Genomic DNA, 11,707 nt, shown 5'->3' with positions numbered 1-11,707 from the left:
TCCCTATCAAATTACCAATGGCATTTTTCACAGAACTAGAGCAAGAAATCTCACGATTTGTATGGAAATGCAAAAGACCCTGAATAGCCAAAGCAATCTTGAGAAGGAAAAATGGAGTTGGTGGAATAAGGTTACCTGACTTCAAACTATACTACAAGGCCATAGTGATCAAGACAGTATGGTACTGGCACAAAAACAGAAAGGAAGATCAATGGAATAGAATAGAGAACTCAGAGGTAAGCCCAAACACATATGGGCACCTTATCTTTGACAAAGGAGGCACGAGTATACAATGGAAAAAAAGACAGCATCTTCAATAACTGGTGTTGGGGAAATTGGACAGCTACATGTAAAAGAATGAAATTAGAACACTTCCTAACACCATACACAAAAATAAACTCAAAATGGATTAAAGATCTAAATATAAGCCCAGACACTATAAAACTCCTAGAGGAAAACATAGGCAGAACACTGAACACTCTATGACATACATCAAAGCAAGATCATTTTTGACCCACCTCCTAGAATCATGGAAATAAAATCAAGAATAAACAAATGGGACCTCATGAAACTTAAAAGCTTTTGCACAGTGAAAGAAACCATAAACAAGACTAGAAGGCTCTCCTGCACTGTTGGTGGGACTGTAAGTTGGTACAGCCACTATGGAAAACAATTTGGAGGTTCCTTAAAAAACTACAAATAGAACTACCATATGATCCAGTAATCCCAGTCCTGGGCATATACCCAAAGAAAACCATAATCCCAAAAGAAACTTGTACCATCATGTTTATTGCAGCACTCTTTACAATAGCCAGGACATGGAAGCAACCTAAATGCCCATCAACAAATGAATGGATACAGAAGATGTGGCATATATATACAATGGAATATTACTCAGCTATAAAAAGGGATGAGATGGAGCTCTATGTAATGAGGTGGATAGAACTACAATCTGTCATACAGAGTGAAGTAAGTCAGAAAGAGAAGGACAAATATTGTATGCTAACTCACATATACGGAATCTAAAAATGGTACTGATGAACTCAGTGACAAGAACAAGGATGCAGATACAGAGAATGGACTGGAGAACTCGAGGTATGGGAGGGGGCGGGGGGTGAAGGGGAAACTGAGAAGAAGCGAGAGAGTAGCACAGACATATATATACTACCAACTGTAAAATAGTCAGTGGGAAGTTGTTGTCTAACAAAGGGAGTCCAACTCGAGGATGGAAGATGCCTTAGAGGACTGGGGCAGGGAGGGTGGGGGGGACTCGGGGGGGGGGCATCAAGGAAGGGAGGGAATATGGGGATATGTGTATAAAAACAGTTGATTGAACCTGGTGTACCCCCCAAAAAAAATAATTAAAAAAAAGAAAAAAAGAAAAAAAAAAAAGTAAACATTTAGGTCATTTATAGGCATACTTCACTTTATCACACTTTATTGTGCTTCACAGCTATTGTGTATTACAAATTGAAGGTTTGTGGCAACTCTGCATTGCCAGATGATGGTTAGCAGTTTTTAGCAATAAAGTATTTTTTTAAATATTAAAAAAAAAAAAAAAAAAAAGACTAGAAGGCAACCCTCAGAATGGGAAAAAATAGTTGCCTACAAAACAACTGACAAAGGATTAACCTCCAAAATATACAAGCATCTCATGCAGCTTAATACCAAAAAAGCAAATAAACCAATTCACAAATGGATGGAAGACCTCAATAGACATTTCTCCAAAGAAGACATACAGATGGCCAACAAACACATGAAAAGATGCTCAGCATCACTAATTATCAGAGAAATGCAAGTCAAAGCCACAATGAGATATCACCTCACACCGATCAGAATGGCCATTATCACAAAATCTGGAAACAACAAATGTTGGAAAGGGTGTGGAGAAAAGGGAACTCTCCTGCACTGTTGGGAATATAAGTTGGTACAGCCACTATGGAAAACAGTTTGGAGGTTCCTTAAAAAACTACAAATAGAACTACCATATGACCCAGTAACCCCACTCCTGGGCATATACCCAGAGAAAACCATAATCCGAAAAGAAACATGTACCATAATGTTTATTGCAGCACTATATACAAATAGCCAGGACATGGAAGCAACCTAAATGCCCATCAACAAATGAATGGATCAAGAAGATGTGGCATATATATACAATGGAATATTACTCAGCTATAAAAAGGAATGAGATGGAGCTACATGTAATGAGGTGGATAGACCTAGAGTGTGTCATACAGAGTGAAGTAAGCCAGAAAGAGAAAGACAAATATTGTATGCTAACTCATATATACAGAATCTAAAAATGGTACTGATGAACTCAGTGACAAGACAAGAACAAGGACGCAGATGCAGAGAATGGACTGGAGAACTCGAGGTTGGGGGGGCGGGGGGAGAAGGGGAAGCTGAGACAAAGTGAGAGAGTAGCATAGACATATATATACTACCAACTGTAAAATAGATAGCCAGTGGGAAGTTGCTGTATAACAAAAGGAGTTCAACTCGAGGATGGATGATGCCTTAGAGGACTGGGACGGGGAGGGTGGGGAGGAGTCGAGGGAGGGAGGGAATATGGGGATATGTGTATAAAAACAGATGATTGAACTTGGTGTAGCCCCCCAGAAAAAAAATAATAAATTAATTAATTAAATAAATTTAAAAAAAAAAAAGAAAGATGCCGTGAAGGGCATGAGATGGCCTATAAAGCAAACATGCTTTGGATACACACAATTTCACAGGCAGAAATACACACGTGATGGTCTGGGAGCCTCCTGGGGAGTACACATTTCACCCCCTACCAGGTGGCTAGCAGCAAGCTGAGTGTCCTGCGCTTTGCCTTCTTTGTGTCAGTAAACATTGCCCAGACACGCTTATATCCAATATTTTCCAATATCACAAAACACATCAGCTTGAAAGAACCATGCCTTTAAAACTCTTCTTTCAGGTAACCAGTTCTGAGATTCCAAAACAGACACTGATTTAATTCCTGCTACCCCTTTGTTTGCAGGACAAGAATTTTTTTTAAGCAAAACTTTTTATGTTTTTAAAAACAAATGAAGTCTTTTACCTGATTTTAGAAACTGCACAGCATTCCTTGCAACAAATGCAATATAAAATTACCATAAAAGGGGACCAGGACAGATGAAAATATCTGGGAAATACCAGAACAATTAATTGAAATAAAGAAAACCATGTGAAAAAATTCATTCTTTTTTTTTTTTTTTTTGACAATGAGTACTCATTTATTAAAAACAAACTTCAGAAAAGCATGACTGTTAAACATGGTTAATTTTGACAACAGGATATCAGTGAGCAAAAAGTCTGATGATGAAGCTGGAGTATCAGATCTAAATTTTTTCAACATTGCATCTTTGGCCCCCTTTCTTAAAAATGGTATGGGTCCAGTTTAATTAATACTGACTTTTTTAATGCGCAAAAATCTACCTCTGCTTTTTTTTTTTAAATAAATAAACTTATTTATTTATTTATTTTTATTGGTTGTGTTGGGTCTTCGTTGCTGCACACAGGCTTTCCCTAGTTGTGGCGAGCGGGGGCTGCTCTTCATTGTGGTGCATGGGCTTCTCATTGTGGTGGCCTCTCTTGTTGTGGGCTCTAGGTGCGTAGGCTTCAGTAGTTGCAGCACATGGGCTCAATAGTTGTGCCTTATGGCTCTAGAGCACAGGCCCAATGGTTGTGGCGCACGGGCTTAGTTGCTCCGTGGCATGTGGGATCTTCCTGGGGAAGGGATTGAACCCGTGTCCCCTGCATTTGGCAGGCGGATTCTTAACCACTGCACCACCTAGGAAGTCCCTACCTCTGCTTTTTAAAGCAAAAAAAGGAACAAAAATATGGCATCATTCCAATTATTAAATGCCAATAAAAATGGCAACAGTACAAAGATCTAAGCAAATCTCAAATACAGCAGATTCATACTTAGAACACCATGCAATAAGTTTAGCAAGAAAAAGCTTAATAACAGGTAAAAGAAACCAAATACTGCATTATATTGAATACTAAGCTAAGTAACCATAATTAATCTTATAAACTTTCCGATATCATAACTACTAGCTTTTGAGTGACTAAGTGTAAGCCTCATTCTTTTAAATTAAATGCCTATTCAACAAAGATAATTGGAACAAATACATGTATGCAAATTTACATCCCAGAATACCAGAGTAAACAGGAGACATCAGTAAAGGATGAATAAGAAAATTCTATTCCTTTTCATCATCTGTATCATCAAGTGGCAAAGGACATGCTTTTCTCTTTGCTTTTCCCAAGCCACTGCTTCCTGCCTCCTCAGGAATCCTATTCTCTTTTTCTGACTCTTTAGGGGACAGCCTGAAGAATTCTCCGATTCCTTTTTGCCACTTAGGAGTTGGGCGCACATAAACTGTATTCCCTCCTGCATACTTATTTTCAGCTTTCCTCAACGAAAGCGGCATGGAATCAGCGGCAGAGGTGGAGGAAACAAGGACCTTCCTGGAGGCTCGAGAAGCCACTGCTTTTCTGTAACTGCCAGGGACACCGTCTGCTCTAGTCCGCACCATGTTCGAACACGAGATCATAGCAACCTTCTGACTCCGCAGCCGAAGATGTTTCACCGGACAAGGCCGAAAAAATTCATTCTTTACCTTTCACGGTTAACAATAAAGCCAATGATGACTGGAGACACTCAATTGCTTTATCCATGCAGTGACACATAAACCAAGCAAAGATTTCTTCCTCTAGAATTTACAGTGCTGTCCCTTAAATATCATGAGCAAACTTTCCACTCCAAACAATATGTACTCTTGGTTACCATCTTTGAAGCGAACATATTCAAGCTCCCCAAACTACCAATAATGTTTAGAATATGCTTGATAGTTTTACCTTTTCTTTCTCTGGCTACATTCCAAGGTAACCTATGTAGACTGTACAGATTATTTTAGTGAAAAGACTAGAAGAAAACATACACTTGGATGCCTAAATACAACTGAGGGAAAATGTAGGGTAATTCTCCAAACCAGTAAAAATTGTGCTTATGGTTAAGAATCCAGTCCTGGGATTTTCCCGGCCTTTTGGATTTCAACACCCAGAATCCATGTATTTCAAATCTGCCGTAGACCATTGATGAAAGAAAAGATTTCATAAATCTGTGTTTATTAACCACATTGTGTTTAAACAAAAAGCTTTCCAGACACATAAACACCCAAAGAGTTGTTTCTTGCTGGTGGTGATTAATATGTGCTGCCCTGGCCACCCCCTTTTTGTACCCCTGATGGCTTTCTAGTGAGTATCTGAGAGAGAAAGACTATGTCTGTTGGGGTTTTACCATTGCCAGATAGTCTAATAAATAATTAGGTACCAAAGATAATAGGCAAGAATGTTTTATTTAAACTGTTTTGAAGAATATTTTGTGGATCAGCTTAGTGATTCTTTTTTTTTTTAGTTAATTTTATTGGAGTAGAGTTGCTTTACAAGGTTGTGTTAGTTTCCGCTGTACAGCAAAGTGAATCAGTTATACATGTATATATATCCACTATTTCTTAGATTTCCTTCCCATTTAGCTCACCACAGAGCAGTGAGTAGAGTTCCCTGTGCTGTACAGTAGGTTCTCATTAGTTATCTATTTTGTTTTCTGAGCATTTTCTCTGACAGCTTGCACTTGATTTCAATGCAAGGTCCTGCATAGACAGTTTAGTAGCTGAGGGCCAACCGAAGACCTGGTTCTGTTCTCAGTGGTTAGCGTGCCCTGGGCTCATGACGTGATGTAGGTAACAGTGCTCTGCGTTGAATGCGCTTACAATTCCTGCTTTCTGAAGACTACTTATTCTGCATTTCTCAGCATGCAGGTGCAAAATTTCCATCTGAGCGCTAGTCACAGGATATGATTTTATACCTTGCTCTGGTTTCAAACCAATCAAAAACTCTATTCATTCCCCCCAGGTACCCTACATTTGGCTCAGTTGTGAAAGAGATCTGAAAACCCTTTCAAATATAGCCCCTGACTTGAAAAAAATCTACAATCCAGTTTGAGGGGAAAAGACTTTTTTTCTTTTTTTTTGCATCCTTCACTATTTTAGTTTCATCGTAAAATACTTGTTATTTGACCTATTGAGTAAGGAAAATCTTAATCTTTGGAGAAATATACAAATTTCCACCCAAGAGAAAAAGACTCTTAAATAAAGCATAGGGCAATAGAATTGCTATACTTCTGTATGTATTTTATTGATACTAATAGTAATTGCTTAGGCTTATAGAGCAGTTTTTATGGATTCTGTGCTAAGTGCTTTATGTACTGTACCTCATTTCATCTTCTTACCAACTCTCTGAGATAGGTTTTATTAGTATCCCCATTTTATTGGTAAGCAACCAAGACTCATAGGAACAAAGACCAGAATCTAAGCTTCTCTGACTTCTCTGCCCATATATAGAGACTAGCAGGGCCAAGACAGAAGGTTCTGGGATCCTAGGTAAGCAAAACCAGAAGAGATTTCATGTCCAAGACTCAAAGTCAAAATCTATCATTGGGGTGGAAGGGGAAAAGGCAGGGCCAGGCCTATGTGACTTGAGGCCCGGTTCTGAGTTGTTGGTTAAAAGGACTTAACTCCTGAGGAGGCAATCTTGAGCCTGTCAGAGGAATTAATTGGCCCCTGAATGTGTGGAAAGGAAGGAGAGAGAGTCTAGGAGCAGTCAGGGTCCGACACACTTAGCCATCTTCTCGGGATCTTTGGGCCATGGAAGCAACAGGCCAGTGCGATCCTGGTATTATCAACATAAGAACATAATGACTGAATATTCTCTCAATGAAATAGAGCTGTAATCCTACATGATGACCATTTGAAGCGAGGACTCTCTCTCTCTCAACTGTACAGCAGGTATAAAATGTATTCCACATGAAAAAAATGAAATGAAGTCTTCTCATATGTGGTGTGAGGTTCTTTTTATAGCTGAAGGTTTCTTAGAACAAGAGATAGATTTTTCAAGGCCCCATGAAAGCGAACCCTCTCCGTAAACTGCTCTAAAGGAAATTACACTGGGAGTCATAGATCTCCCTCTTTCTTTATCACCACTGGCCTGAGTACACCCAAAACTTGCCTTGCTGTGTCTTACACTGCATTAGAGGCATTTGAATAGCTAAAAGATTAAATGCTTTTTTATGTAGCCATCTCTCATATCACTAAACTTTCTTTCCAAAAGCTATAGGTGACTTGCTATAGGTGACTTTGCAAAGTAACATTTCCATCTCTCTGAGGTTTTCCCTTTGACACAATGCAAAATCAGTCAGATCATTTAGACTAATGCATTTAATCTACTAAGCCAAGTGTTCTCCTCTGAGCATGTTCAGGATTTGAGGAGATATTGGTTCATTGCAAGGGATTATGCTTTATGTCCTGTGCTTGCTTGTAGACTGTGCTTCAGAGATGCCAGGACAGGTGGAGTCTGTAGGGTAAGCCTTCCTGAATACTAGAAATATCTGGTGGGAGCTAGAGAGTCAGAAGCGCTTATCTGTGGGTGGCACTGACCTTAGGTGCCCTTTCATCAGACACAGCCAGATTTACCACTACATTCTGGAAGACACAAGAGGAGAAAAAGAGAGCCCTAGCCCTGGAGTCAAGGGACACGCAGGCCATTCCTAGCCTACTGATTCAGTATTTGACTGGGGACAAGTGGCTTAACTGTACTCAGATTCCTCAACCCTGAAGTCAGATGAAAATAGCAATTAACATACTTTCGTGCCTTAGGCATCCCGTCTATGAGTTAGTCTCTTTCTGACCTAGAGAAGTGAAGTGACTTGTCCAAGGCCAAAAGTGCCTTAATGCCCAGGCTGGGAGGGTTTCTCAGGGTTACTGTCTTATAGCTCAGTGCTTTGTTTACGGGACTGTCACCATGGCACGGCTGCCAGCCCTGGTTGGAGGACAAGTTTTGAAGCAGTTTAAATTTGCTTTTGCTGAGTATTCAACTCAACATTTTATGAAGTTATAGACCAATATTTCTTTTTAAGGCAAATGTTAAAAATATATAAATAAGCTGCTTCAGGCTTGCAAGTAAGCTTTATAAACTTGAATTTCATCCTTGTTTAAAAGCTGACTCAGGCTGGATTTTATTCAAACTCCTGTTCTAGCTCCAAAGAAAAATGGCTCCCAAATGTTAGCCTCTCAACACTGGTGCTTCACACTTGCCAAAAGGTCCTGGGATTTCAAAGCTCCATTCAGCTCTGAAGCTGAGAACAGTGCCCCAGACATATGAAAGGTCACGTTCAATTCTCAAAGACCTTTTGTCTATTTGTTTGTAAACCTATTTGTAAGCCCAAGTTGTCTAAAACAGTTTAAGTGTGTAGCCATCAATGTATATATATTTCCACCAAATAGGAGTAGCAATCTATCTTTAGTATCTTTAAGACCAGCTACACTTTTGTCCTCTTTGCTGATATAGGATGTAGCAGGCATCATTTTCCAAGAGTCTATTATTGCCTACACTGACAATCGGGAAATTCACTCCTTCTCTTGGTAATCTCTACAAGCTGGCAGGCAACCCTTTGGCTACTTTGGTGTCTACATTGGCTGCTTTGCCCCTTACCCTGGTGTTGTACAGAATTCAATTTGCAGCACTCTCAACATGCTTATTCCTTCAGTCTTTGAACCAATGCCTAGCCTTGAATAAATATTAGGCCCGTCAGCACATGCCATTGATACTGACCCATTTGCTACATGCTTCAAGTTTTCCATTTTTTCCTCTGTAGTGAATAGGGATGGTTGTATCAATTTCCCACATCCTCCTCCATGACAGAGTCTCAGTCGTCCCCAGCTATGCACTGCTATGTCATGCAGCCAAGTATCTTCCAGCAAGCTAACCCCTTGTCTCACCCCGACATCCCAGTTTCAAGAATGGGACTGATTAATATATTCAAACTCTCCAGTTGCTGTGACTGATTCAGAAATAGACGTGGGCATAAAGCACAAACATTACAGGCCAATGGGTAGCTCAGAAATCAGGAATTAAACACCTGCATAACTGCTAATGACATCTGTGTTGATCAATATTAACATCCTATTTCTGTGGAGAGGCTTTTGTTCCTGATTTGAAAGATCCTAAGAAGAGACCTCTACATATTGTTCTTAGGCTGTCAATGAGCTTTTATGGGGAATTCAAAGAATTTTGACCCTTGGATAACTCACTCTGCCCAAATAGGTTTATATCTCTTATCTGTGTAGCGAAGAGGATGAAAAGCTGAACATTTGATTACATGTGGTGTGAGAGCAGCAGGAGAGACTGCACTATAGATTCTGATATACTTTAAAGGGTAGGGGTTCTTATACCTTAAAATTGCTGAAATAGTTCCAGGATGTTGGGTCCGTTAAATTCGAAAAAATATTTTTTAAAATGTAATTATTGAAAATTTAAAGATAAATATAAAATTAAAAGAGAGAGAGAGAGAAATTAATACCCATGGATGGAGACCATTCCAAACACAAATAGTGATGTTGTTTAGCAACATTATCAGAGAAGAGCAAGACATTTTTGTGTATTTGTTTTGTGTTGTTGCACGCTTGGTGGAATAACATTTACACGTTAAATATATAAAAGAAAATTCCACCTAATGATATTAACTGGTTTTTCCCCTCACAGTACTTCCTCCACCCCTTCTGTAGTTAGGTTTATCTGTAGAACTTTTTACCTCAGGGAAGGAATGTGACAGCAAAAGGCAGAGTGTTCTTTCTGCCTCTTTCTGGCTTTTGAGTTTCAACACATTCAGGCTCTCAGTGAATGGAAAGGACTCGTGGCGTGGATAAAATATTTTGAAGACGACCTCAGGAGTCAGAGCAAATAGTCCTTGTCCCTTATTCCCCACCCCACCCTGGGCCTCAGACTGACACAAACAAAATCCTCAGGTTGAAAAGGGGACGTGAACCTCAGAGATAAGCTATGAGAAAAAATTGGGTGGTTTTCAAACATAGCTCCAAAATCCTTTGACACTCCTCCCGTTGAGAGGTAGGGGCCTATGTCCCCTCACCTTGAATCTGTATGGCCTTCTGCTTCCTTTAACCAATAGGGTATGGCAGGAGGCACTTGCGTGACTGAAGGCTGGGACATAAAAGGTAATGCCGCTTCTACCTGATTTTCTAGAACACTGGCTCTCGGTGCCAGGAACTGCCATGTGAGGATTCTGACTACCCTAGGCAGCCATGCCAGGGGGAAGCCAAGCCACACAGAGACATAGAAGCTCCAGGCAGTGGTCCTCGTCTTCACATCATCCCCACCCAGGCTCCAGACGTGAGTGAGTGAGTGAGTCTTCAGACGATCCCAGCCCACAGCCATTGAGTGTCCTCAGCTGAGGACCAGACAACATGAGGCAGCGCCAGCATGCCTGCTGTGCTCTGTCTGAATTCTTGACCCACCAAATGCTATGAGATAACAAAAGGTTGTTGAAACTGCTAAATTTTAAGCTAATTTTTTTTTATGAATTTATCTATCTATTTATTTATTGGCTGTGTTGGGTCTTCGATGCTACACAGGGGCTTTCTCTAGTTGTGTAGAGTGAGGGCTACTCTTCATTGTGGTGCGCGGGCTCCTCATTGCAGTGGCTTCTCTTGTTGCAGAGCGTGGGATCTAGGCACGTGGGCTTCAATAGTTGCAGCAGGTGGGCTCATTAGTTGTGGTTCATGGGCTCTAGAGCACAGGCTCAGTAGTTGTGGTGCACGGGCTTACTTCCTCCACAGCATGTGGGATCTTCCTGGAGCAGGGATCGAACCTGTGTCCCCTGCATTGGCAGACGGATTCTTAACCACTGCCCTCCTAGGAAGTCTCTAAGCTAATTTATTATGAAGCAATAGTAATTGGAACAGAGGAGATTGCTCCCCTGTCTCTGAGCAATTCCTCACAGAAGATAAACTTCTCAGATCGGTCTGAGGAATGTCTTTTGTTGTGATGTGACTCTAGTACTTTGTAATTACTCTGTAGATGCAGGTCATCTTCACAATCATTTTGGTCTCTTTTTAGAGGGATATCAAGAATAAAGCCATAAAATAAGGAAGGAATTATCCTCAGTTTCGGTGTCTTGATCGAGTGGTGGGTGGGATTAATGCACACAGTAATTTTATACAAACTCTAAGGCTTTTTGCTAACTTAAACATAGCAGGTCATAGTTCATGCATCGTACAAAACTCTGTAATGTTTCCTTCCTTTTCAATCATACATAAATAATGCTGCATTTGACTCTACACACTTTCATGGTATTTAAGGTGGGTTTGTTTAATTTTTTTAATTGAAGTATAGTTGATTTACAATGTTGTGCTAACTTCTGCCGTACAGCAAAGTGAGTCAGTTATACATATATATACATTTTTTATATTATTTTCCATTGTGGTTTATCCCAGGAGATTGAATATAGTTCCCTGCCTATAGAGTAGGACCTTGTTGTACATCCATTCTAAATGTAATAGTTTGCATCTACTAACCCCAAACTCCCTCTCCTTCCTCCCCTCCCCCTTGGCAACCACATCTATTCTCTATGTCTCTGCATCTGCTTCAATTTTGTAAATAGGTTCATTTGTGCCATATTTTAGATTCCACGTATAAGTGATAGCATATGGTATTTGTCTTCCTCTTTCTGACTTACTTCACTTAGTATGATAATCTTGAGTTGCATCCATGTTGCTGAAGATGGCATTATTTCATTCTTTTTTATGGCTGAGTAATATTCCATTGCATATATATATGACAT

At 40.0% G+C, this 11,707-nt stretch overlaps 1 protein-coding gene across 2 annotated transcripts; it reads right to left on the bottom strand.

Moving 5' to 3' along the window:
* Positions 1 to 4,079: 4,079 nt before the first annotated feature.
* Positions 4,080 to 4,550, bottom strand: LOC130850422 (PCNA-associated factor-like). Of its 2 annotated transcripts, XM_057729969.1 has the most exons (2): positions 4,414 to 4,550; positions 4,080 to 4,265 (listed from the first exon to the last, which is right to left on the bottom strand). In XM_057729969.1, exons 1-2 carry the CDS (start codon positions 4,548 to 4,550, stop codon positions 4,190 to 4,192), a joined length of 213 nt encoding a protein of 70 aa, XP_057585952.1. In that variant the 3' UTR covers positions 4,080 to 4,189. The 2 variants fall into 2 exon arrangements, with proteins under 2 accessions (XP_057585952.1, XP_057585951.1); XM_057729968.1 differs by having other exon boundaries at positions 4,080 to 4,550.
* Positions 4,551 to 11,707: the final 7,157 nt, after the last annotated feature.

The sequence above is a fragment of the Hippopotamus amphibius genome, chromosome 3, assembly GCF_030028045.1.
Source record: "Hippopotamus amphibius kiboko isolate mHipAmp2 chromosome 3, mHipAmp2.hap2, whole genome shotgun sequence".
In the NCBI taxonomy this organism is placed as follows: domain Eukaryota; kingdom Metazoa; phylum Chordata; class Mammalia; order Artiodactyla; family Hippopotamidae; genus Hippopotamus; species Hippopotamus amphibius.
This window is presented reverse-complemented; position numbering and strand designations above follow the sequence as displayed.